The following is a 27,060-nucleotide window of genomic DNA, read 5'->3' on the forward strand; positions in this document are numbered from 1 at the left end:
TATGCATTTTCTTTTCACATTTTTAAACAGTTCCCAGGTGTCTTTTTGAAATATATCTGGCATTCTTCCATCAAAATACACAAAGGAGAAACAATAAGACAATATGACATTTATTAATTTTGACTTTTGATATCTGATTAATCTGATTTAATAGACTTGCTTTTTTTTTTACACTGCTTGAAAACAGAATCGGAATCCAATTAATCTGGAGATTTTTTTTGATGATGGCAAGTTGAAATCTTATATTTGTTGATCCAGGCTGCAACTGTGTCCGCCGTGACAAGGTTGATGCAATAAATATGTTAAAATAACAAATATTGAAGCCATAATGTATTAACGATTACGATTATAGAGTAATGATTATGTTGTGCAATTATTTTTATCCTATTATATAAAATACTGCAATAACCTTCCTGCAGGAATGTTCTGACAAATTTTTTAAAATATGGATTTCAGACAAATTGTTCTAGAAGTGAATTTCTATAGGTTGGCAGCTCTGTCCCCTGTTAATGTTCTTGACAAAATGTTAAATATGGAAATTCAGACAATTTTTTTTTTTTATAGGTTTGCAGCTCTGCAATTCAAAAATGGGCTTCAAACTGTCTGTTGCCATTCCCAGCTTATGTTTAATATCAAACCAAACCTAAATCTAAGATAATTACATGTTGTGTATTTAAAACAAAAACATAACTTTGCCTTAGGAAAGTCCACTAGCTTAATGCTAACACACAGTGCAACATGCCATCAACGGGGTAACGAAAAACATCTACAGTGGGTACGGAAAGTATTCAGACCCCCCTTAAATGTTTCACGCTTTGTTATATTGCAGCCATTTGCTAAAATCATTTAAGTTCATTTTTTCCCGCATTAACGTACACACAGCACCCCATATTGACAGCAAAAAAAAATGATTTGTTGAAATTTTTGCAAATTTATTAAAAAAGAAAAACTGAAATCAGACAAACATAAGTATTCAGACCCTTTGCTTCGTATTTAGTAGAAGGACCCTTTTGAGCTAATACAGCCATGAGTCTTTATGGGAATGAGGCAACAAGTTTTTCACACCTGAATTTGGCGATCCTCTGCCATTCCTCCTTGCATATCCTCTCCAGTTCTGTCAGGTTGGATGGTGAATGTTGGTGGACAGCCATTTTCAGGTCTCTCCAGAGATGCTCAATTGGGTTTAAGTCAAGGCTCTGGCTGGGCCGTTCAAGAACAGTCACAGAGTTGTTCTGAAGCCACTCCGTTATTTTAGCCGTGTGCTTAGGGTCATTGTCTTGTTGGAAGGTGAACCTTCGGCCCAGTCTGAGGTCCTGAGCACTCTGGAGAAGGTTTTCATCCAGGATATCCCTGTACTTGGTCGCATTCATCTTTCCTTCGATTGCAACCGGTCGTCCTGTCCCTGCAGCTGAAAAACACCCCCACACAATAATGCTGCCACCACCATGCTTCACTGTTGGGACTGTATTGGACAGGTGATGAGCAGTGCCTGGTTTTCTCCACATATACTGCTTAGAATTAAGGACAACAAGTTCTATCGATGTCTCATCAGACCAGAGAATTTATTTAACACCATCTTGGAGTTTTTGTTTTAGCAAAACTCCATGAGTGCTTTCATGTGTCTTTCACTGACGAGAGTCTTCCGTCGGGCCACTCTGCCATAAAGCCCCGACTGGTGGAGGGTTGCAGTGATGGTTGACTTTCTAGAACTTTCTCCCATCTCCCGACTGCATCTCTGGAGCTCAGCCACAGTGATCTTTGGGTTCTTCTTTATCTCTCTCACCAAGGCTCTTCTCCCCCGATTGCTCAGTTTGGCCGGACGTTCATCTCTAGGAAAGGTTCTGGTCGTCCCAAACGTCTTTCATTTAACACATTCACTGCCACTGACGGCTTTAGAAGTCAAATATCCATGTTAACAGAGAAGTCTGGCAGTCAATGAGTTAAGGATTATGGAGGCCACTGTGCTCTTAGGAACCTTAAGTGCAGCAGAATTTTTTTGGAACCTTGACCAGCTCTGTGGCTTGCCACAATTCTGTCTCTGAGCTCTTCGGGCAGTTCCTTTAACCTCATGATTGTCATTTGCTCTGACATGCACTGTGAGCTGTAAGGTCTTATATAGACAGGTGTGTGGCTTTCCTAATCAAGTCCAATCAGTATAATCAAACACAGCTGAAATTTTATAATAAAGCGTTAATAATTTCACATAAGTGGCACCCCCGACCAAACTATGAAAAAAAAAAAAAAAAAAAAAAAATGTGACTTATAGTCCGAAAAATACGGTAAATGATTTTAGCAAAGGCCTGCAATATAACGAAGAGTGAAAATTTTAAGGGGGTCTGAATACTTTCTGTACCCACTGTATGTCGCAGTGTTATAACCCTTTAAGGAACAGATATTTGAACACAAACAGTGCAGCAACACATTGACGGACAATGTAACAATACTCACAGGCATATTCTTTCTCTGCGAGAAACAATGACATTACTGCAGCTTACTGAGCAGTTGTGAGCGTCTTTTTAAAACCTGTATGAACTTTACCAGCATACAAAAAGGAACAATGTGACAAAGTTATTAACATTTACTAACTTATATTTTATCTATTAGTCTCCAACTACCATGTTTCTTCTATGATTTACAATCTGTAGTTCTCATGATAACACAAAGCCAAACTCAAGTTGGCACACCAACCAGTCGGTACGAGTAAGTAGGGTGAGCAGTGACTCATTTGCATGAGATATGACAGCCCCCGAAGAACCTGTTGCAGGGCTGTTTCGAGAGGGTGGTAAGTTTGCCGTATTTGTAGATCCATCCTGCAAGTCATAAACATTATTTGAAGACACTTGGGAAGAGTTTTAATATGTGGAAAAATGTCTCAATAGGTCTCCTTTATGTCATGATTGCTTTATCATCCTGTATCACACTATTAAGTGGGTTCTCCTCCCGCAGGAGGGCCCGGTTTAGATCCCCCCTATAGGCCTGCCCGCAACCCCCCAATGAACAAGATGATGACCACGCGGCCCAACTACCCGGGCATGATGCCGACGATGCCGGGCAACATGCCCGGCATGATGGGACTGGACAAGCAGTACCAAATGGTCTACAAGCCTCAGCCTAACATGCAGCAGAACCAAATGCTGCGCCACCAGCTGCAGGTCAGATTGGTGAGTCAGGCTCCACTGACAGGTCAAACTGCTCCTCACCAGGTGGAGTTTAATCAATGCTCTATTTAGGTAGATCAAGTAGAAGCAGAAAAGTCTCTTAGACACTTGGATTCTCTCTCTCTTTATGTCCAGAAATGGTCTTTACACACCGGGGAAGTGACGAATGAAAATGCAGCTATGTGACACGGTTCCAACCGCATAACTGGTTTACAAGAATAATATTATATTCGATACAATATATAATATTTGTGTTATTGGGCCACATGGCTAAAGCCATTAAAATGCAACTTAAATAGTCTACTTATCTTTTTCACTGCCAAATAAAATCACCCCAGTGTTTAAAGAACTCACAACTGTAAAGTTCTTCAATAATCTTTTTTTAATTGCTTGTATATTCCTGGCCAGCACACTGAAGCCTTATTTGTTGTTTCAGAATCACAGCATGATAGGGCAGCAGATCAGACAAATGGCACCAAACCAACCATACACTTCAATGCAGCCATCGCAAGTAAGTTTGATTTCCTGTCTCTTATCTTCCAATTTTGTTAGCCAGCTACTGTAACACACTAATGAATCACATATACCGTATCTCCTCAAATAGTGGCTGTCCCTCTAATACAGATGTGTCAAACTCAAGGCCCTGAGGCCAGATCCAGCCCCCCACCTCATTTTATGTGGCCCGCAAAAGCAAATTGTGAGCATCGTTTCTTGCTAAAATACCATCCATCCATTTTCTGTACCGCTTTATCCTCACAAGGGTCGCGGGCGTGCCGGAGCCTATCCCAGCTATCTTCGGGCGAGAGGCGGGGTAAACCCTGAACTGGTCCCCAGCCAATCGCAGGGCACATATAAATAAACAACCCATTGCACTCACATTCACACCTATGGGCAATTTAGAGTCTTCAATCAACCTACCAAACATGTTTTGGGTTATGGGAAACCGGAGTGCCCACATCTGTTATTCACATGCAGAGTTAAGACTCCTATCTCACTTCCCTGAAGACTACTTGATGACCTGATGGTGACTCGGGTCTCAGCTGGTTGCTGAGATGTCTCCTGGAGACTAGCCGGGTCGCCAGGGAGTCGCAGTGAAATCGAAATTACAAAACTGCAACTGTCAGTTGTCACCAAAATTGGTGTGGACATCTCTACTTTTGCTCACTTCAACCTAAATATTAGAACGATTGCCCCAATGTTTTGTATTTCATGGACATTACAACATTTTTCTCTCCATACGCTCAATAGAGACGCTTACCATCACTTAATGTCACAAAACTGCGATTACTTGTCACCAAAATATATGTGGACTCTACATGTGCCAAATTAAAAATATCTGAACGATCGGCCCTATATTTCGCATTATATGAACGTTAAAGCATTTTCCTCATTATAAAGGACTTTCGTGTGCTCCAGCAACTGAACGTGGCGCACAGACGCCAACAAAACTTCCGGGCATGTCACCCCTGGATTTGGAAGTTCGACAGCAAAAGAAAAGAATACTTAGGTCACTAATAGATTATTAGTGACATAAATATTCTCAAACAGACAACGGGCAGCACGCTCCAGCTGCACCTGCATGCAACAAGCACTGCCTGACGCATATTACTTGTTTTTCTTCAATTGTTTTCTTCAATCCATCATTCTGCATGGCATTGCAGCTGAACAGGACAGGTTTAAAAAAAAAAATAAAAATAAAAAAAAAAAGAGAAAATTGAAATTACGATTAAAATTTGATGAATTGCTCAGCCTGTACTTTAAAAGTGTAAACGGTTTAATCTGAATTACGAGCTGTTATGAAACTTCTGTCTGCATTAATAAGTAACACATGAATACCCATGTCTCGCTCTCTGTAGGCAATCAACCAATATTAAATTTCCATCTCCGTATTTAAAAAAACAAAACAAAAATAAAACACACACGAACACACATACTGTACGTTATATATTTATTTCTAGAATATACATACTCTGTATACGCATATGTCGGTGACTTCCAGGTGAATTGGTTGTCACCGAGAAATCTTCCTGGTGAGACCACAATGTGTTTTGGGGGTTTTTTGTCACCTTTTTCATGCCTTTGATGTTTGCATGTCTGGCAAAAATGTTAGTGCAAGCATTAGCTGGCTATGCTACATAATTATATGTTTTGCATGCTTGCGACTCGTATTAAAAATACATGAATACTTCAAGCTCTCCTTGAATGGACAGCCCGAAATGTCCTCTCCTGAGAACCCAGTGACGACACCACACGTTTTAATACTTTTTTTCCTTTTTATTTTTGATTGTTGTTCTCGTCGCCATGGTAACGGTTATATCTGGTCACGTTGACTGGTGACACGTTTTGTGCTCCCGCCTCCCCGACAGTGTTTGTTTTGACAAGATAAAGTCCAATGATCGTAAAAGACGGGATACAGTTGTATCATAATTTGCCAGGGACTGACGAGATAAGGTAAGATTTTATGGCAGTAGTCTGACATATTGCCATCATGAAAGATATATATATATGTTTTTATTTATTTTTTTTAATTGATTTTTTTTTTTTTTGTTACTAATATATTTCCTGGTTGTTTTTTAAAGTTATATTTAAAGTTTTGGATGTTGAATAACTAAGTTTTGAACTCAATGAATAATCATGTTTTATTAATCGTAATGTCAATATCAACAAAAATAATAGGGATTATTTTTTCCATAAACGCCCATCCCTATTCGTGGGGCTACTGTTCTTATCACCATCGTAATAAACAAGCCACAAATTTGACGGTAGTCATAATTAGCTGCTGACCAACTTTATGGAGATTCAGATTTCATTTTCCAACAGGATTTGGCACCTGCACACAATGCCAAAGCTACCATTACCTGGTTTAAGGACCATGGTGTCCCTGTTCTTGATTGGCCAGCAAACTGGGCTCTCATAACACCTGAGCAGTGCCACAGAGTGATCGACTCCATGCCTCGCCGCATTGCTGCAGTAATTCAGGCAAAAGGAGCCCCAACTAAGTATTGAGTGCTGTACATGCTCATACTTTTCAGTTGGCCTACATTTCTAGAAATACTTTTTTTGCCTCAGTCTTAAGTAGTAATCTAATTATCTGAGATACATACATTTGGAATTTTCATTAGTTGTCAGTTATAATCATCAAAATGAAAAGAAATAAACATTGAAATATATCAGTCTGTGTGTAATGAATGAATATAATATACAAGTTTCACGTTTTGAATGGAATTACTGAAATAAATCTACGTTTTCACATTATATAACCAGCACCTGTATAGGTTAATTAAACATTTTGTGAAAATACTTTTCAGAGGGCAAATTCCTGCCTAATTTCTACATTAAGAATCATGTTCATTGTTTTTGATTGTTTGTTACCTAGTATTGTAGTTTCTGCATTTGGCGTTTTCGTTTGCTGTCAGCTATGATTATCAGAATGATCCAAATATATTTAAAAAAAACTATACAACACAGTCATGTGACCGGTACTGTTGTATGGGGCAGAGCTAGTGGTGAATGATATTAATGAGAAGGCGAAGGAGATCACAATGAGATGATATGGATGGAGGAAGGTTAACCCTGTTAGGGAGGTTATAAATCTGCAGTTAGAAAGAGGAAAAAAATAACAGGAAGGCCAAAGAAGAGAGAGAGCGAGAGAGAAAATGTACATCAGGATTTGCTCCACTTCAAAGTGAAGGCAGAGGATGCTCAGCACAGGAGTTCCTGGAAGTTGAAGACAAGGGCAGCCAACCCTCCAGTTTAGTGGGAAATGGTGAAGGAAAAGATGATTTACAAAAAAATCATGAAGTGTTTCACTCTACCTAACTGAATTAATCTTTTGACACTATTCGGGTTTATTGAGATGTACCTGTATGTTTCAGAGAGCTACACAATCTACAATATGATACATTATAATGTGCTTATGTACAACTTCTGGTGCAAAGATGGTATTAAGGTGTGAATTCATGTTGTTAATTAAGTCATTTTGTTTTAAACTCAGTTTTCCCTTCACATAAATTCTAATACACCAGTAATATTGTTTAAAATTATTACAAAATATGTTTATACAAATAATGGCCTAACCTTTACAGATATTCCCCCAATTGCCTCCCTCAGGCATATTATGAAATGCTCCGCCATGGTCATAATTTCAAGATCTTTCGCTGTGTTGTGTTGTTTGTCCAGAACTTATCTCAGGGCTACACGTCATACGGCTCACACATGGGAATGCAGCCGCACCCGTCCCAAGGTGGTGCCATAGTTCCCTCCACCTATGGGAACCAGAACTTCCAGGGCGCCCACCCAGGAGCCAACCCAGCCGTGGTGGATCCTCTGAGGCAAATGCAGCAGAGGCCCAGTGGTTATGTTCACCAGCAGGCCCCGGGATATACACACAACATGCAGAATGCACAGAGGTCAGTCTGTCATACGCTTTGATTTTTAACTTTTGAACTTCCTTGATAAATACACAGGTTACTTCATCCTTCTGTGCTGTTCAACCTCAGGTTTACCCACCAGCCCATCCAGCAGAATCCCATTATGCACGGTCTTAGTCACATGGGAGGACAGGGCAGCCATCCGGGCATGAGGCCCAATCAGATGCTGACAGAACAACAGCAACAACAACAACAACAACAGCAACAACAACAACAACAACAACAGCAGCAGCAGCAAGCAGCAGCAGCACAACAACAGCAGCAGCAGCATTACCTCAGACAGCAAGCACTCAGAGTATGTAGTGCACAGAAAGAAACTTTGTTTCCAAAATACTGTGGAAAGGGTTGGCCAGTAAAAAAAAAAATATATATATATATATATATACACACACACACACACACAGTACCAGCATATTACAGTTTATGTCAAGTTAAATTGGAGTTTTATTATGGAGAAATGCAGATAAAAGGCAAGTACAGAGGCACAACTAACATGTCACGTAGCTCCCGTAACTCAAACATGGACGCACACACATTGTAAGGTGACCACGTCAGTCTCTTCGCCAGGGGTGTCAAACTCATTTTAGTTCAGGGGCCACATTCACCCGTTTAATAAAAAGTGGGTCGGACTAGTCCTATCATATAAAGAAAAGGCTGAATACCATACTAAGAAATTGTCAGGGAGCGCCAAGGAGAAGTCGGGGGTTTTCATTTTTTTTTCCATATATGAATGATAGTGTAATTACACTTAGTGTCCTTTTGGGAGGTGTGTATTTGAGGGGAACCGTTTATTTTTTGGATCCAACGACAGTGGCTAATTGAGGGATGACCACTATTTGACCCATTATGGTAGCCCAATAATCCTGGATCCAGACATTTTTATTGAAAAAAAACAAAACAAAACTATTCAAAATATAACCTTGGCAGAAGTAATGAGAGAATGTGCAAATGTGTGCAAACAGCAGCAACAGCAGCAGGCCCAACAAGTTCAACAACAACAGCAGCAGCAACAACAACCAGTCCAGTCCCAGCAGGGCCCTCCTCAGCAGCAGGTTCCGCCGCAGCAGCAGCAGCAACAGCAGCAGCAGCAGCAGCAACAACAACAGCAACAACAACAACAACAGCAGCAGCAGCAGCAGGGGTCAGGTGTACCTCCACCAGGGCAGCAACAGAACCAGGGCCTGGGCATGCAGCCACTGCCTCCACAGCAACCCATGGTACGACCCAGCACAGTAAGACTCGACACAGCGTGTGTTACATGTCCTTCTCATTTTATGTTAGAGCGTTAATACAGTATCTTAAAAACAAAAGCATATAATACTAATCTATTTCCTAATGATTTTTTTCTGGTTTCTGATTGGCTAAAATAGACTCCCATTTACAGTTTATAGCGCAACCTAATGTTTTAGATGTGCATTTGACAGGGTTTTTATATGGATAGACATTTTAAACCCATTTGGTGTATGTAGTAGGGGTTGAACCAATTTGTCGATTATTCGACGTGTTGACTTTTACTACCTTGCAATGACGGTTAGAGCATGACCTTGATTAATTGCCAATCACTTGGTTTTGTAATTTGCAAAGGTCCCATATTTTACCAAACCAACTTTTTCTACTACAACGCCAATTCCAATGAAGTTGGGACTTTGTGTTAAAGGTCAGCTACACTCCTTCATTGTGCTTGATGATACTGATTGGACTTGATTAGGAAAGCCACACACCTGTCTATATAAGACCTTACAGCTCACAGTGCAAATGAGAATCATGAGGTCAAAGGAACTGCCTGAAGAGCCCAGAGACAGCATTGTGGCAAGGCACAGATCTGGCCAAGGTTACAAAAAAAAATCCTGCTGCATTTAAAGGCTCCTAAGAGCGCAGTGGCCTCCATAATCCTTAATGGAACACATTTGGGATGACCAGAATCCTGCCTAGAGCTGGCCGTCCAGCCAAAAATTTCAACAATTCCGTTTTTTCCTGTCAATATGGGCTGCTGTGTGTACATTTAAAAATGAACGTAAATGATTTTAGCAAATGGCTGCAATATAACAAAGAGAGAAAAATCTAAGGGGGCCTGAATACTTTACGTACGTACCCACTGTATAGTTGTACAAATTCCAGCTGTACCTTGAACATACCTCAATGTGATTGGACGAGTGTGTCGGTGACATTTGAGCCATCTTGGAGCAGACACAGGGAGAGATTGCGATTGAGTGAGGAAGCCTTTGTGCAGCAATTTAAAAAAATAATAATAATTTTTTTCTTTACATTGACACGCGCAGTGAGTTGAGAAAAATGTAAATTATGTTATCAGTTAATCAATGTTGACTACAAAAAAATCTGAGGTTGTTCAACACCTAAGTTTATAGCACTTTTTACACCAGAGTAGGTCGTCATTTATAAAAAGTATGACTAAAACAGCTTGATGACGACCTTTTTGAATACATTGATCCAAATGAGGATGCTATACTACTTTGAATAGATGCCTTTTATACAAGAATGTATCTGTTTTTGATATCTACTACAGTAAAACTAGAAAATTTGAATGGGCCTGCTGACTCTTGCAAGGTTGAAAGCTGCATTTGTGAAAGCGTTATAGTGAAATTATGGGACACTTCCTGTTCATTTTGGGGGCACGTCCGGTTCACTCCCTGTTAATTTATAATAAAGGATACAAATATATAAGTATGCAGGATAGTAATATGGGCCTGCTTTCTTTGGTTTAGTTATCCAAGGCTGTTCCTATCACACTTTCAAGGCTCTGACTTGAAGCCGTACCTGGTGCTTACACAGTATTATCATATGTGTACTCGCCTTTTAGTTCCCACGTCAGGGCATGCAGCAGACGCAGCAGCAGCAGCAGACGGCCGCTCTGGTCAGACAACTGCAACAACAACTCTCAAGTAAGTCTGACACACTTTCACTAATTGTCCTACCTGCTTCTCAGACTTCCTCTTTATAAGCAACTTTTTTTTTTTTTTTTACAGATACACAACCAGGACAGGGCACCAATTCATATTACCATTAGAGTGCATAATTTCTTCACATCGCTTTTGTCACCATCGGAATATGGAGGCCAAGATAGTAATGAAAAAGTCTATTGGGGGGGGGGGGGGGGGGGGGGAGAAATACCTGAAAGGATAACAATAATGCATTTTTTTGTATTTTATTTCACTTTGTACAATTTTTTTCAGTTTTTATGTATTTCTCATTAAATCACGTGAAGTTTTTGTCTTGTAATGTTTTTGTTTGCTACCTGTATTCTGTATTTTAAAAAAAAACAAAAAAAAAATGTGAAATGAAAACTTTCATGATAAAATCAAGAGAGAAGAAAAGGATTTCTTGTCTCAACTCGCCCAGAAATGTGTTTGTATTTTTTCTTCATAGAAACTTTCACCCTCACAATTCTATATAACTAAGCCATAAAATTTACCTGTTGGATATTTGTTTGTACACAATAGTCACACCATTAGGTACACCTGCACAATACAAACATTCTACCTTTATCAAGCTGGTAATTCAGTTATGATTGACAACTTCAGAAAGGCACCCAGTTAAATTTTCTGTTGCTAATATTTTGTCCCATCGAGAAACAGGATTATTGTGAATCATTTACAGATTGTCCGCTAAGAGGCGCTGTCACTCGAGGACTCCACACTTGCACTCATTTTTCATGAATACAACTAGTGCAATTATATTTCAAGTTTGAACTGAATACTATTTTGTGTATTACTGTTATAGTTTGTGTACTTTAGATTCAAATTTTCGTCATCGAAAATATAAGGCATGTCACTATTTTCCCCTCGGACGTTTTCACGGGGAAATAGTCTTAGAAATGCTGTAAAGTCGACACTAATTCACTATCCATCCATTGACACTCATATACCAGCTATGGCCAGCATCTTCACAAGGTCCTTTGTTCTTTCGATTATATGTTCATTGCTGGGACACAGAATTCATCTCCTTCCTATGCCGTATGATGGCTGGACATTCGCATGGTGTTTATACTTGCATATAATTGTTTGAACAGATGAACGTGGCATCTTCAGGCATCTGGAAATTACCAATACCAGACTTGTGCAGGTCCACAATTCTCCCTGATTTCTATTGACTTTCCCATGTTATTACACAAAGTATTGAGAGCCCTCCATTGTGGCTGGTTGTAATGTTGAAGCAAATTCCGTTCATCTGGTGACATTGAAATCATTACTATATTCGCCTCTGTTGTTCTCCACTTCCATTGTCTTCCGCTGATCCGAGGTCAGGTCGCGGGGCAGTAGCTTCAGCAGGGAAGCCCAGACTTCTCTCTCCACAGCAACTTCCTACAGCTCTTCCGAGGGGATCCCAAGCAACGTAGTAGTCAGTCACGTAATAAAAAAAAAGAGAACCATCTGTCATCTGATGGCATCATTGCAAAGCCACGCGCGAGCACACGCACGTCAATCTAGACGTGCAAACACACACAACTCATAACAATCCCAAATCGCCAACATTTCATTTTTTATGGCATATATTTTGGAAATAGAGGAGTATAAAGTCTTGCCTGCAACAGGACTGACGGCTGAAAACGATGATAGGCGCTACTTGGTTGTTTAGGGGTGTAACTGCACCCAAAACCTATTTTCACACTCTACACAGTCCGTGGTGACTAGTGGTATAGTCAATATCTATCTCCTATTTCTAATGACTGGAAAAATTGGGCGATGGTGCCATTTTCAAGTTGAACTTAAACTATGTGGCCAAATTTCAATCCTCTATCCTGTTTTTAACTGATTTGCAGTCATTTTCGCTCAAACGGTCCCGAAAGATGAATGTGGCGTGCCGCTTATGTTCAAGTGAACGGGAGTGGATGACGAGCCGAACCTCAAAATAGCTCTCGCTCTTATTTTCGCCCAGGTCCCCTTTCACCTCACATTCCCCATTAGTGGGGCCAACAATTCAACGCTTAGTGAATTCCGCTTCACAATGATAGACCCCACATCGGACGATCCAAACGCGACATTACCAAGGACCAATCAGAGCAAAGCTGTTTTCCATATTTAAACTAAGAATAACAGCAATCTAATCAGAGTAAAGCCTATTTGCATATTGCATATTGATGAGAAATTCATCTGTCTCAATTGCCAGATGAAAAAGATATCCTGAGCATTTCCAATCCAAATGATCTTCCAAACCCAATAAAAGGACATCAAACATGGGGGGGGGGGGGGGGGGTAATGATGGCATGCGACCGTTAATGAGTATGAGTTAAGACCTGGTTCCTAAGTTCAGTGCCTTGGGATAATTATCAGTTTTTTTCATTTTCCTTGGCTTTTGCTCATCCCCAACGGGACTTTCCAGGCGATTAAAAAGCACTCCTGTATCGTGTCCTAGTGTTCTCTCTCGGAAGGGGCAGCGTTTCCCGAGGTAGCTCAGCAGGAAGTCCAGGTCGGCCCAGTTCCTCTCGTCGGCTCGGACGCCGAGTCTGGACAGCAGCTTGTCGGCTACTCGCGGCACGACGGGCTGCAGGAGGGTCCCGTAAATCCTCAGACATTCCAGGGAGACGTAGATGATGGAGTTCAGCCAGCGTCGGTCTCCGGCGTCCGTCCTGTTTAACTTCCAAGGCGCGTGGCGTTGAACGAAGCCGTTGGTTTGCCTCACGCAGGAAGCGATGGCCTCCAGGGCTTTGTACACATGCAGGCTCTCATAGTGATGCTCCACCAACGTCGGAAGGCTTCGCACAGCGTCCAACATGTGATAGTCTTCTGGCACCGCTCTACCGTCCTGCTCACTGGTAAAAGACCGAGGGCAGAGTGGCGGGTAGGTCTGGGTGGGGTTGAGAGCGGGAGCGGCGCAGCGATTGAGGAGGCCGCCCAAGGAGTCGGCCAGCTCAGCGTTGAGCAGCTTGATTACTTTGCGGTCCGTGTAGTCGCAGTCGGAATCGGGCACGCCTTGACGCAGCAGGAAGTACCTTAAACCGTCGGTGGTGAACGCCTGTGAGCGCTCAACAGGATCAACCACGTTGCCCAAACTTTTAGACATCTTGGTTCCGTTGACTGTCCAGTGCGAGTGCACGTGTATGGACCGCGGCGGCGCCAGTCCCGCACCGAGGAGGAAAGCCGGCCAGTAGATGGCGTGGAATTTCAGGATGTCTTTGCCAACGATGTGGCGGGCCACGCTCCACCAATGATCGTGGTCGTCGGGGTAACCAGCCACCGTGAGGTAGTTGACCAGAGCGTCCAGCCACACGTAGACGGTGTGCTCGGGATCCCCTGGCACAGGAATCCCCCACTGGAGGCGACTTCTTTGGCGGGACACGGACAGGTCCGGAAGGTCGTCCTGCAGCCACTGGAGAACATCCTGGAGGAAGCGGTCGGGCTGAATGGCTCTGGGGTTTTTCTGGAGCCAATCCAGCAGTTGAGTTCGGAATGCCGACAAACGGAACATGTAGTTCTCCTCTTTTAGCCACTCTACCTGAAACAAATAAGTATGCATATTCAAGTTAGGAACATTTATCATTAAGCCAAACTACCTTTTTAACAGTAGAAGCAGCATTTATCCACTGGTGACTTACAGACAGAATTTGCAGAAGAAGACTGCTGGGTGCCTAGTGCACAATTGCAGTTTCCCACTTTCAGATAATTAGATGCACGACAACGTCACCATCTGGAACAGTGACAATTACTTTCAAGATAAAGGGGCGTGGCCAGAGAATCTCAGGTTTTAAAACTTCAGACTATCCGATGCTGCTGCCGCCTCTGTTACTACATCAGAAGCCAGAAAAACTGCAGGTCGACTTATTAAGATTCTTTTTCAGGGTTTTCAATTTTTTTTAAACAGCCGAATACGCTTATGTATATATTGGTTATTTAGCACTTTAAAATACCGCATTTTCACGACCATAAGGCGCACTTAAAAGTCTTAAATTTTCTCCAAAATGGACAGGGCGCCTTATAATGCCTTATGTAGCCTTATGTCTGCACCGAGTTCCAACATCTATAAATGTTGTTGTGTGATGAGCGCGCGACTTGACTTTTTTTTTTTTTTTTTTTTTTACTTTTTTTTGACCGCTTGACTGACTGGGAGCATTTCCTGCCGACCCGCTGCTTATACAGAGGAAAAGAGGACGTGGCTGAGGACAGCATGCGGACGTAAAGGGGGAAGGGTGTGCGTGACAGAGGACGCTAAAGGCACGCCCCCAGTAGGTATATAGCGCTGAGGTGTCCATTGTGCAAAAAAACATCGGTTTGGCCAAGGACCCCCGAAAATGGCACCTACGAAGTACAGTTTAAACTGCAAGCTATCAGTTACGCAGAGGAACATGGGAATCGAGCAAGTGGAGGAAGCAGGAAAACGAGCTTCGCCAGGTCAAGAAGAGGAAGCTGAGATGAGTTTCCGCGGAAAAAAAAGAACAACAAAACGCGGAAACAAGGTGAGGTGGCCGGAGTTGGAAGACCAACTCGAGCAATGGATTAATGAGCGAAGAACAGCCGGGAGAAGCGTCTCTACAGTCACCAATCGACTGAGTGCAATAACTCGGAGCTTGCCATCAATCCGGGAGGCTTGACGAAGGAAGTCCAACCACTGGATATCGGTGTAAACAGGGCGTTCAAAGTGAAGTTGCGAGCGGCGTGGGAGCCATGGATGACAGATGGCGAACACAGCTTTACTAAAACTAGGAGGCAGCGCCGGGCGAGTTACGCCACAATTAGGGAATGGATTGTGGATGCTGGAGCTAACGTGTCTGCTTGCTCTGTTGTTCGAGCTTTCGCACGGCAACGAGACTGAGTCGAACCTGGCGTGTTTGATTGAGAACTTGCCCAGCTGTTCATTTCGGATACAAACGATGAGGACTTTGATGGATTTGTGGATGACGATTGATCAGAAAAAAAGAACGTGAGTACATTGTTAAATACTTCAATAAAGTACAACCGAATTCAGTTTTGCTCCCGCTGCCTTTTTAAAAATATTGTTTTCGCGTGCATGCATGCTACCGTATGTTTTAAGCTAGCGCATGTTTTACCATGCCTGCGCCCAATAATACGGTGCGCCTTGTGTGTGTGTTAAATACAGAAATAGACCCCGTAACTGAGACTGCGCCTTTTAATACGGTGCGCCTTATGGTCATGAAAATATGGTGTATATTTTTTGTCTTCATTTAATTTATTGAGGTTATTTTTTAGGGTTTTCATATATTTTTATTCATTTGCAGTATATGCTGATGTTCAAGGTTAAACTTTATCCAAACCATTAGTTTATAATAAATGGGTCAGTTTTTCCTCATACCTACTATTGCAGACTGCTGTTCCCTGTTTGAGTAATATAATTTGATTGAAGCCGTTTCTAACATTCCATGCTACAAAATAAATAAACTTGTTTTTGTCACACTTGCCACACTGTAGTTACGGTTATCCTCAGGGAGCCATTATTACTGTGAAACCATATAAATGTTAAATCGCCTCATCACATTATTACATATACATACAAAGTCACTACACCCCGGTGTCTGTTCGGGGAGGGCTCAATACGCGTAATAAAAACCTCCTTTTTAGCTAAACTATAGTTGACAACTTGCTGGAACTGAGTCGCGTGCATGTATTACATACCATATAAACAATGCAAACACGAATTTTAACAGATCCCATAACATCTTTGTCCTCTGACCTTTAAAACAGTCATTATGACTAGACAAGTACATGATGAATATGATCTGTGGGGGAAAAAAATAAAAATAAAATAAATCAGCCGTCTTTGGCCTCTAGTTTGATACACAAGAAACCACTGCGCTTGAGGAAAAACAGCCAATGAAAGACAGTAGGCGTGACTTACGAAGTGGGGCCATAAGTCTCCCTTCAACTCAGATTTTTGAGGACGCACCTTGTGACCACTCTCCAGCGACACTTTGATAGGCTGGCCCATCGCGTCCACTGCGTCGGCCACCTGCGTCGGCGTGAGGAAGCTCTCGTCTGGCGTGGAGTACCAGCCCTCGTAGCTGCCCTTGTAGATGAGCCCTTTGTCGCGCAGCACGCACCAGAAGTGCTCCACAGCCCGCCGGTGGCGCTCCTCGGTGGTCCTGATGTAGTCCGTGAAGGACACGTCGCAGCTGCCGAAGACTTGGCGGAATCTCTGGGACACGCCCGTGCAGAAAGTCAGGGGGTCTTCTCCTGCCACGTCAGCCGCCTGTTGGATTTTTAAACCGTGCTCGTCTGTGCCTGAAATGAACAGACAACCCTATTAAAGGCCCGGTAGCCTCTGCAGTTGCGTCACAGGAAGAGGTTGGCAACTTACCTGTTGCGAATCTCGACTCGACTCCTTGTAGGAGCTTGTATCTGTGCATGCAGTCGGCTAAAACTGCTGAATACAGGTGGCCCAGATGGGGAGAGGCATTGACATAGAAGATGGGCGTGGTTATGTAGTAGCTTCTTTCCTCTTTGCACACCTCGCTGCTTGTGCGATTCACCCTGCGTGGAGTTGAACGTGATGATAAAAAGGCGCTCTGTCGCCAGATGACAAGTGATTTGCGGCTTCTTGTGATGATGCGTAAAGGGGTCCTCATTTTTCAACGATAGTCAAAAGTGAAACTAATGTTTTGCTAAAGGGCTCGTTTAGCTTGCCCAACCATACGTGACGTAAAAACGTCCGCGACAAGCGACGTGATGACCGGAGTATCACCGTCAAACACGTAAAATAGCAAAATATTAAAATCTTAACATTTCAACAAATTATCAGCGATCAGGTTTGCGCCATGTTAGCGTTAACATGCGACTTCTCAAGGTTGGCTTTTCTTCCGGATTGCAATATACCATTCTTCCAATCAAATCAATGCTTAAAGTGGCCGCGTGACTACCAAGCAGCCAATCAAATTCCGTTTAGGGAACTAAGTTGCGTTCACAGCCTAGGGAGAAATCGGAAATGTAAAATGCAAACTTCGTTTTTAGTTTATTCATACTTACTGACAAAATGAACGTGTATGTGTTGTCATACCTTTTAAAATATGTATGTATATTACGTCCTCACAGTCTTGAAATTTCAACTTTTCCTTGTAATATTTAGACTTTATTCGTATACAGTATTTGTATGTATTACAGTGGCCCTAATTAAATGATCCCAATAATAGTTGTATTGCGAAAGTTAGTTCAGGTGGGTCCCACAAAGCAAAGATCTAGTCTAGAACACATAGTACAGTGTTCATATATCGCTATTGCGGGAACGCTATCGACGTTAGCTTGTATTGCTAATTGAGCTGGGCCCGCCACGACACGTGACCACGCTCCACTCGCCCTGCAGGTCGTAACGGTCCGTGGAGTGCGCCTTGTGGCTCGGCTGCCGCGGCGGAGACGAACGCGGATGGAGTGGACGTGACCGCCCAGGTGCACTCATTTATTCGCCATGTTCTCTATGAACGTTATGAACTAACGTTCAAGTTGGCTGCGTTGTTTGTCTTCCCCACTCGTGACATAGTCGTGAAAAAGTAGTTTGAGAGGGGGAGGCTGGCTGTCATGTGATGCGGGAACATGGCCTTGTGCGGTTGTCGAAGCGGGGGGAGTTTTTCTTTTTCTTTTCTTGACAACTACTTTAACGTCGTATGTTTTGCCGACTCCTGTCTCAGATGGAAGCGGGTCGTGTGGACTTCTACACTGGCCTCTCCCTGGCCGTGTGCTCCAGTCTTTTCATCGGCGCTAGTTTCATTCTGAAGAAGAAAGGCCTGCTGCGATTGGCCAACAAGGGATCCATGCGAGCAGGTACTCAAACTCGAGAAAATGCCATTCACATTTCAATATCTGCTCTCCAGCAAATATGATTTTTTTTAAAAAAAAACTCTATTATTTTTTTAAATAACACATTTACCGTGACGCTGAAATTGTTTTTATTCTTCTTAAATTACTTTATTGTCATATCATAACTGTCAAACTTTTTTGGGGTAATTTTACAGCTATATTTTATTCTGAAAAAGACTTACTGTTGTAATATTTTTACTGTCATTTTGTAACTTCATGACTTCTTGTAAGAATACAAACTCAATATTGTCATTTATTTATTCAATGTGGTTCATATATTTATATCTGTAAAATGACAACTATTTCAAATTTTAAAAACACCATAGAATTATGACTTTTCTCATTAATCAATTCTCACAATTTGATCGTTTCAAATGAAATCAAATCAATAACTTATAATATTTTGACTATACTCTCACAATAAATATACAAACGTTTTAACGACAAAATACACATATTTTATTAGAATGCTGTAATTTAATTTTGTAAAATGAAGACTTTATGATAGTAAAAATACTCGATTTTATTCTATAAAATTACTTTATTCTTTAAATATTTTTACTGTAATTCATTAACTTCATGACTTCTTGAAATAACTTAATGTTGTATTTTAATATTTTATATTTGGAAAATGAAAACTACTCTACTCTTACTCTTACTATTTACGTAATTCCATCATTTCATTGCAAAATTTATAATTCATTTAAATTTTTGACTATATTCTCACAATATTATAACTTTTTTCACAATAAAATACACATTTGCTCTCATAATTCAATTATTTTAGTAAAAATAACCAAATGTAAATTTTTCTTGTTACTATTTTATTTTTTGTAAAAATATGACAGTTCTCATAATCCCATGATTTATTATTCATGGTAAAAAAACAAATCTTTATTTTACAACTTTATTCTCAAAATTCAATCAATCCAACAATCAAACTTTATTCTCGTAAAGAACAATCACGTAATTTCATGACCACTTTTTGTTATCATATTTTGACTGTATTGTCATAATATTGCAACTCGATTGTCAATAAAATTGTCAATAAAATAAAGCAAACCCCCAAAATATTTAGTTACATAATTGTTCTCTTTTTAAATGATACAAATGAAATAAAACGTCAATTAATAATGCCATGGAGGACGTACAGTAGAGGAATGTTCATTGAGAAATACCATTAAGTACAAACCTGCCAAATTACACTCATGAATTCCTAGAAGTTTTTATTGTCATTGTTTATTATTATTATGTAATAAGGCTATCTTTGTTGTGTCCAGGTCAAGGCGGCTATGCGTACCTAAAAGAATGGCTGTGGTGGGCGGGGCTCATTTCAAGTAAGTGACTGACATTTTCAGTTTTTAACATCAGTTGCACTCGTCATGGTTCTCAAAATGTTTTACACCAGTTGCCATCTAAAAATATACGGCCGTAGTAATACATGTGGTGAAGTGAGGCAAAAAAGCTGCACACTTGAAATAATTATCCAATTAAAATATATTGCACATAAAAGTTAAATTAAAAACATACCTAAATAAATGTTTAATAACAGACACGCCTTCAAGAGTGAATGCAACTGTAGAAAAAAGTTAAATACAACTGAACTGAACATAGGCAGTGATTATTTTGCATTGTGTTCTTTGTTTTGGCAAAAATTAGCCTAATATTTGAGCACACACACATTCGTGCAAAGATCACATTTGCACATCGTGGGCAGGAGGAAAACGACACGTTGCGTGTTTCGACGTCAACGCAAACTGATTGTGTTCCAGTGGGAGCCGGAGAGGCCGCCAACTTTGCCGCCTACGCGTTTGCGCCGGCCACGCTCGTTACCCCTCTGGGAGCTTTGAGTGTGCTAGTAAGGTACGTCATTTGGTTCGACACAGTAGTTCCAAGCAATCATGTTCTTGTGAATGCTGACCTATTTTAAAATGCTGGATGATGCATCACAGCATATTGTGGCAGTCCCTAGATTCCGTGAAAATATACTTCCTTGAGGCTGTGAGCCAAACAGGAATCTGAAGTTCTACGGTCTTCTGACCACAGCGTGACATTATTGCTTTTCTCTTCCTGGTCATCTTTATTCTTGCCAATATTTGAATCTTGTAAAAATACATCTTTATTTTTATAATTGTACGCTTTTTACCATTTTAATTTGTCTTTTTGTTCTGGTAATGTTATGACTTTCCTAAAAATAATCCCCCCCCCCCCCCCTCCTAATTCTAAGACTTTATTTACAATAATTCTTCTGGTACTATTACTACTATAACCTATTTTATTCCTATATTATTTATTTAGATTAAAAGAATTCTGACTTATTCTCCTTATGAATGTTTTAATAACATTATGATGACTTTACTATATATATATATATATATATATATATATATATTTATTTATTTTTTTTTCTCATCATACTTTATTACAACTTTATTGTAATAATAGATTGTTTTGACTGTATTATTGTACAATTACAACTCTTTCCTAAAAGATACAACTTTATCCTCATAAATTATTATTATTTTTTTTAATTATTGTAAAATTCAAACTTTATTCCTACGATATATTTTTTTCTTGAAATAATTTGACATCATTTTTGTAAAATATTTTTGGGGATATTATAAAAGTATTCCTGTAAAAAAAAAATCTATGAATTTTTACAACTTTATTGAAATCATTTTATTATGTTATTCTTGTAGTAAATTGATTTATTTCTTGTAATCTCCCAATTTATTCTCATAATTCTTGGAAAAATACAACATTTTCTACTGTTAATATTATAACTTTGCTGTCGTTAAAAAAAAAAATTAATTTCTCTGAACTTCTTCTACTAATACCAGTAATACTGTAATCTCATGTTATTCCTGTTTTCTTTCCTCCAAATATTACAGCTTCAGTCTCATAATTGCGTTACATTATTCTTGTCCAGTTCTGACCCTATTCTAGTGGTATTTTTTTCTTGGTTTCAGTGTAGTCGTAATAGTCTGTCAGCATTCATCTATACTTACACTCTGTTTTTATATTTAAAAAAAAACACACAAAAAACCACATCCTTTACAACTAGAGAGGAAGCGTTTGTAAGAACTGTCCGGTGTGTTTGTCCGCAGCGCCGTGCTGTCGTCTTACTTCCTCAACGAGCGTCTGAACGTGCACGGCAAGATGGGCTGCCTGCTGTGCGTGCTGGGCTCCACTGTCATGGTGGTGCACGCCCCCCAGGAAGAGGAGGTGGCGTCCCTCAGCGCCATGGCAGAAAAGCTGAAAGACCCAGGTGAGATGTGTGCTTCACAAATACCTTTGTGGGAAGTAACCAGTTAGTAATACTTTGTTACTGTACTTGAGTACATTTTTACAGTATCTTTACTTTATTTATTTATATGTTTGAGATGACTTTTTACTTTTTACTATTACCCGGACTTACTATTCCGCATCCTTGGTCTTCATTAAAAAAAAAGTTGTTTGATGTTGTCAGGGACAAGAATGATTTGTGGCAATTTTTTGTTTTGTTTTATTCCAGCATAAAAAGTACGAGTTTTTGGGATTGAAATATTATCTGCCTAATATGAGAAAGACAATAGGGTGTATTTTGCAGTTAGAAGAGCTAATTGTTTTGGTAGCAATGCGAGCTGCCTCTTGGTTTAAAAAAAAAATATATATATGCTTGCTATTTACTGCAAGACTCAGTCCACACGTCTTTTTTACACAAGTATCTATACTACTACTAAAGTACTGATTGGGAGTACTTTGTCACCTCTACAGAATACTAACATTTTTTATTTAATGCTCCCCACTAGGTTTCATTGTGTTTGCTGTGTGCGTTGTGGGCAGCAGCTTGGTGCTTATCTTTGCCGTGGCGCCGCGCTTCGGACAGAAGAATGTGCTGGTCCACATCATGATCTGCTCCGTCATTGGCTCCCTGTCTGTGTCTTGCGTCAAGGGTCTGGGCATCGGCATTAAAGAACTGGTCGCAGGGACCGCTGTACTGAAGGAGCCCCTCTTCTGGTGCTTGCTGGTCTGCCTGGCGCTGTGCGTCAGCATCCAGATCAGCTACCTAAACAAGGCCCTGGACATTTTCAACACCTCTATCGTCACGCCCATCTATTACGTGTTCTTCACCACATCCGTGATGGCCTGCTCCGCCATCCTCTTCAAGGAGTGGCTGCGCATGAGCCCCGGCGCCGTGGTGGGCACCATCAGCGGCTTCCTCACCATCGTGCTGGGCATCTTCATGCTGCACGCCTTCAAGGACATCACCTTCAGCTGGGACTCGATGCCCCTCTACCTGAGGAAGGGGGCCCGGGACCCCCGACCTTTTGCGGCCCTCCCCGGCCGCGACAACCCTGCCGAGGGGGAGGTGAAGCCGCCCTTGGGGGGCGGCGCCAAAGATGGGTGGGCTTCGCAACAACAGAAAGACCCCTAAAGAGAAACACAGCATATAAACACGGTGGGCAAAAGTAGGTGTACAGTGGGAGGAAAGAAGTCATTTGGAATTCGTGAAATTTCTGCATCAATTGATCACATTCTTTTTTTCTCCCATTGTACATTCGGCATACCAAAAAAAAAAAAGATTTATTACATTCACAGGTTTGTTTTCTCGTGAGCTGCTTCCTGAACTCTATCCTTCCTTTCTTTCTTCCCTCTCTCCTTCTGTCGCAAAGGCTTTTTTTTAACTGTGCATCCTTCCTTCCTTTGCCGAAACCCGCTTTTCTGCCTGGCTTGAACCGGGACGTAACTCGCCAAATCATTTGGGGGCCCACGGCAAACATAGTTACGCTATAATGCTGAAGATAAGAGTTCCTCCTGACAAATCATATGCTAAACCACCATATTTGTTTCAAAGAAACCGAAAAAAAAAATCTCACAATTAAGAGTATTTTCCCAAAGCGTTCAGCCCTACTGTTAAATGATGACTTGAATGATGATTTAGTAGTTGCCTCCAATTAAATAAATGCCATATCTTGTTAGTTGTAATAATTTGATGGCATTATAAAATAAGTACTGTGACGAATATTTTAGGTCATGAGGTGAGAAAGAGTGAGAATTTCAGTTCTCATCACCTGGAAGTTTAATGAATAAATGCCCCAGGTGGCACTATTTGAAGGAATAATCTATAGGTTCATTTATGCAGCGACATACAACTTAACTTTTTGCTTTATCTTGTATTTGCCAAAACTGAGTTTTTTTTCCCCTGGACTTCAATCACATTAGTGGGGAAGTTGGAATAGCTTCCAATAATTGTAACATCTCACAAGACCAAAGAAGAATGTTTCCCTTGTTGACTGTGTGTATTTTACATACAAACATTTATGCATGACTGAATCATTGGTAACTTTATTTCATACAATATGTACAATCAAACGTTTAACAGTTAAGCACACCACCATCCTCAGTCAAGGTGTCGTCTTAATATAAACCTGACCTGCAGTGTTTGTGGCTGACAGGCACGTCTTGGATGTTTGCTTTGCCTCCTAAAATGTTTTCCGCTTGCAAAATCAGTTGACAGCCTGTGGCCGCTGAACTGATGTCCATGTTGACACGATTAAAAAGAAATGCTAGCGACAGAGCAGTCTTGTAAGTTTATGGGGAAAACAAACATGCTGTTGATGTGAGGCACTTGAAACAAAACACTGCTGTTTTAGTTTACATATCATGTTAGAACATGTCCCTAAGCGTACACCTTAGTCCGCCATGCTGTCCGAGAAAGACCCTCGACTCCTTTGAGTCTGTTCCAGTCTGTTCAGTATAAACTGGCTGGTGTCGATGAATCTCTCCACGCAGTTGACGAAGCATGTGTCTGTCCTGGAATCCAGCTTGGGCCCTGGTTTGTCCATGCACTTCTCCTGGTGGGGGGGACAACACAAACGGTATTCCTTAAATACAACGCCCAACATGAACCGCACAAGTGTTCAAAATTATTCAAAAACAGTGGTGGCCCTGTGGCAATAGGCCCTGAACTCATGCACAGTGAGCCGAGCCTACTTCTTGTTGCAAGTTTTAAGTATCAAGTAAAACCTGTAAAACAGTAAAGTGAAAGTCTTGTGGACAATTAAACACAAAATAAATCTTAGCTTTAGCTTCAGAGATTTTGCCTTATACAGACCCTTTCCAAAGAATTAGAATATCATGGAAAAGTTGATTTATTTCCATAATTCCATTCAAAAAGTTAAACTTTCATAGATGATAGATTCAGGGCCCGCAATTTAAACAAATTTCAAGTATTTATTTATTTTTACATAATTTGGGCTTCCAGCTTATAAAACCCACGAAATCAGGAATTCAAAAATTTGGAATACTGTGAATAAATCACCATTTACTTCTCAGTTTTTGTAGTAAAAAGAAAATAAATTAGGGTGACATTAAATCAATCAAAATATGGTACTTTCAAAACGATATGTTAATCTTCAATACTTGGTTGGGAATCCCTTTGCTTGAATCACTGCCTCGATGCGCCGTGGTATTGAGGCAATCAGCCTGTAGCATCGCCTGGGAGTTATGGAAGCCCAGACTTCTTTGATGCTTGCTGTCAGTTCTTCTTTGTTTTTGGGTCTGGTGCCCCTCATTTTTCGGGATCATTCGGGTTTAGATCCGGCGAGTTGGCTGCGCAGTCAAACGGTGTATTGGCATGGGCATTAAAGCAGGTTTTGCTGCTTCTGGGGGTATGGGCAGGGACCAGGTCCTGCTGGAAGATGAAATCTGCATCTCCATACAGATCCACAGCAGCAGGAATCATGAAGTCCTCTAAACCATTCTGGTAGACTGTTGCGGTGACCTTGGATTTAAGAAAGCAGAATTTACCAACACCTGCACTGGATATTGCACCCCAAATCATGACTGACTGTGGATATTTCACACTGGACCTCAACCAGCTTGGGTTCTGTTCTTCACCCCTCTTCCTCCAAACCCTTGGATCTTGATTCCTGAATGAAAGGCAGACTTTACTTTCATGGGAAAGGAGGACCTTGGACCACTGGCCAACAGCCCAGTCGGTCTTGTCCTTGGCCCAGTTGAGACGCTTCCTACGTTGGCACAGGCTCAGAAGTGACTTGACCCGAGGAGCCCGACAGTTGTAGCCCATCTCCCGGATGAGTCTGAATGTGGTGGTTTTTGAAGCTGTCATTCCCGTCTCATTCCACTCTTTCTGGATCTCTGCTAGATTCTTCAATCTTCTCTGTTCGATATTCTGCTGAAGCCCACGGTCTCTTTTGCTGGTGCATCTTCTCTTGCCACATTTTGTCCTTCCACTAGACTTTCCATTGATATGCTTGGACACAGCAAAATTTAAGTGATCAAAATTACGCCGCTGTGACAAGTTCAGGACGTTAAGCCAAAACTGACTAGCTTAAGCGTGTACATTTAACTCTTGTATCAAGTAAGACCTGAATAGGGACGTATGGAATATGTCTGTTGCACCAGTAAACATAAGCAAGTCACTGAGCTTTAGTCTAATTGATTTTTACCTTAAAAGCTTCATAAATATGTACCTATTAACTAACAAAAAAGACAAGTACAGCGTTCATAATTTCGGCGCTGGGACACAGGTGAATGGTGACTTGAACATATCACATATCATTTACTTAACTGAAAAATAAAAGGGGTTAGCAATCAAGTCACAATGTTATCATTTGTAGGCAGTAATAGATTTAGCTTGCTACTTCGGGTTAGCAACACTTGATACACTACACGCATAACAGAGCTTGGAAACCGCTTTGCATTTGCATCTGGTCGTGTGGCCTTCATTTTAGCATGTACATAAAGTAATCCTCGTTAACATAATGTAACCGAAACAAACAAAAAAGAGGACAGAATGACCAATTAAAGTCAACGAGCCCACCACTGTCAAAGCTGCGTTATTAGGATTCCCACACAGTTTCTAGGCAGGACACGCCCCACTGCACCATCAGAGTCAGTGTCTACCGGGATACAATAGCCAATCATAGTGCATCGGCGCGTGTCTTGGAGCCAGTAAGAATGGAGCAGGGCGTGTCCTGCCCGGAAACTAGGTGGGAATCCTACTAACGCGTCAAAGCTAGCTGGAGAGCTCCACACTTACCCAGCACACTTCCGTCATTTGGTGCACCAGCTGCTGAAACTTTTGCTTTTGAGACTCAATCTCGATGAACTGCTGAAGCTGAGGGTCCGCGCTTGCCGCCTTTCCGTCCATCGTCGAATAAAAGTCTTCGTTCGTTCGAAGAAATCCACCGCCGAACAGCGCCTTGCGCCACAAATGCTGCTGACCTTCACGTGGATGTGAGCCGCTGGAGGACTGGAAGCAGACGGACCAATCGCGAGGTGCCTTCGCGTGACGTCGTCTTACCTCATATTTCATTACACATAACCCTGATGTGGTGAAAATCAAACTGTTCTTCATCTGTTTTGGAAATGTCACTATACTTGTAAACTTGTTTTGTAAAATGCATTTTGGTACTTTAAAATGTAAAACCTCTGTTGTAAATGAGTACTACTTAATTAACCTCATGTTTTATATACACAAATGTATATTTTCTCAGACAAAAGCTATTTTCTCTGTCTTCTTGAAAGAAATGCAACTACTGTATATACAGTGGGTATGGAAAGTATTCAGACTCCCTTAAATTTTTCATTCTGTTACATTGCAGCCATTTGCTAAAATCATTTAAGGTAATTTCCCCCCCTCATTAATGTACACACAGCACCCCATATTGACAGAAAATAATGAAATCGTTGAAATGTTTGCAGATTTAT

The 27,060-nt window shown here is 41.1% G+C and overlaps 4 protein-coding genes across 13 annotated transcripts in view; 2 read left to right on the forward strand and 2 right to left on the reverse strand.

Annotated features, from left to right (window-relative positions):
- med12 (mediator complex subunit 12) overlaps positions 1–10,714 on the forward strand; it is a 76,830-nt gene extending 66,116 nt beyond the window's left edge. For 3 of the 10 annotated variants that reach the window (XM_061787921.1, XM_061787930.1, XM_061787922.1), the window contains 7 exons: positions 2,947–3,161; positions 3,595–3,669; positions 7,338–7,567; positions 7,658–7,883; positions 8,551–8,820; positions 10,407–10,488; positions 10,573–10,714. In XM_061787921.1, the coding sequence (XP_061643905.1) occupies positions 2,947–3,161; positions 3,595–3,669; positions 7,338–7,567; positions 7,658–7,883; positions 8,551–8,820; positions 10,407–10,488; positions 10,573–10,613 (1,139 nt within the window). In that variant the 3' untranslated portion in view covers positions 10,614–10,714. The remainder of the gene's footprint in view (positions 1–2,946; positions 3,162–3,594; positions 3,670–7,337; positions 7,568–7,657; positions 7,884–8,550; positions 8,821–10,406; positions 10,489–10,572) is intronic. The other 7 variants (XM_061787923.1, XM_061787929.1, XM_061787926.1 and 4 more) reach the window with 7 other exon arrangements.
- A 23-nt stretch (positions 10,715–10,737) lies between these two features.
- Positions 10,738–17,575, reverse strand: mars2 (methionyl-tRNA synthetase 2, mitochondrial). The gene is made up of 3 exons (XM_061787933.1): positions 16,853–17,575; positions 16,442–16,776; positions 10,738–14,038 (listed from the first exon to the last, which is right to left on the reverse strand). The coding sequence occupies exons 1-3, from the start codon at positions 17,118–17,120 to the stop codon at positions 12,833–12,835; spliced, it is 1,809 nt and encodes a 602-aa protein (XP_061643917.1). The 5' UTR covers positions 17,121–17,575; the 3' UTR covers positions 10,738–12,832.
- Positions 17,576–17,778: 203 nt separating this feature from the next.
- zgc:101583 (uncharacterized protein LOC494104 homolog) lies at positions 17,779–23,900 on the forward strand. The gene is made up of 6 exons (XM_061787936.1): positions 17,779–17,934; positions 18,174–18,306; positions 19,623–19,679; positions 20,115–20,205; positions 21,450–21,610; positions 22,134–23,900. Exons 2-6 carry the CDS (start codon positions 18,174–18,176, stop codon positions 22,757–22,759), a joined length of 1,068 nt encoding a protein of 355 aa, XP_061643920.1. The 5' UTR covers positions 17,779–17,934; the 3' UTR covers positions 22,760–23,900.
- On the reverse strand, positions 23,655–26,624 carry timm8a (translocase of inner mitochondrial membrane 8 homolog A (yeast)). Its single transcript, XM_061787938.1, has 2 exons — positions 26,390–26,624; positions 23,655–24,179 (listed from the first exon to the last, which is right to left on the reverse strand). Exons 1-2 carry the CDS (start codon positions 26,498–26,500, stop codon positions 24,018–24,020), a joined length of 273 nt encoding a protein of 90 aa, XP_061643922.1. The 5' UTR covers positions 26,501–26,624; the 3' UTR covers positions 23,655–24,017.
- Between the last annotated feature and the right edge of the window lie 436 nt (positions 26,625–27,060).

The sequence above is a fragment of the Phyllopteryx taeniolatus genome, chromosome 10 (genome assembly GCF_024500385.1).
Source record: "Phyllopteryx taeniolatus isolate TA_2022b chromosome 10, UOR_Ptae_1.2, whole genome shotgun sequence".
NCBI classification, from domain to species: domain Eukaryota; kingdom Metazoa; phylum Chordata; class Actinopteri; order Syngnathiformes; family Syngnathidae; genus Phyllopteryx; species Phyllopteryx taeniolatus.

Coding starts and splice junctions, on each gene's coding strand:
- mars2 (XM_061787933.1), bottom strand. CDS start 17,120: ATGAGGACCCCTTTACGCATCATCACAAGAAGCCGCAAATCACTTGTC. Junction 16,777..16,852: donor CGAGTCGAGATTCGCAACAG/GTAAGTTGCCAA, acceptor TGTTCATTTCAG/GCACAGACGAGCACGGTTTA. Junction 14,039..16,441: donor CGCTGGAGAGTGGTCACAAG/GTGCGTCCTCAA, acceptor TATTTGTTTCAG/GTAGAGTGGCTAAAAGAGGA.
- timm8a (XM_061787938.1), bottom strand. CDS start 26,500: ATGGACGGAAAGGCGGCAAGCGCGGACCCTCAGCTTCAGCAGTTCATC. Junction 24,180..26,389: donor AAATGACGGAAGTGTGCTGG/GTAAGTGTGGAG, acceptor CCCCCCCACCAG/GAGAAGTGCATGGACAAACC.
- zgc:101583 (XM_061787936.1), top strand. CDS start 18,174: ATGGAAGCGGGTCGTGTGGACTTCTACACTGGCCTCTCCCTGGCCGTG. Junction 20,206..21,449: donor GCTTTGAGTGTGCTAGTAAG/GTACGTCATTTG, acceptor GTTTGTCCGCAG/CGCCGTGCTGTCGTCTTACT. Junction 21,611..22,133: donor AGAAAAGCTGAAAGACCCAG/GTGAGATGTGTG, acceptor GCTCCCCACTAG/GTTTCATTGTGTTTGCTGTG.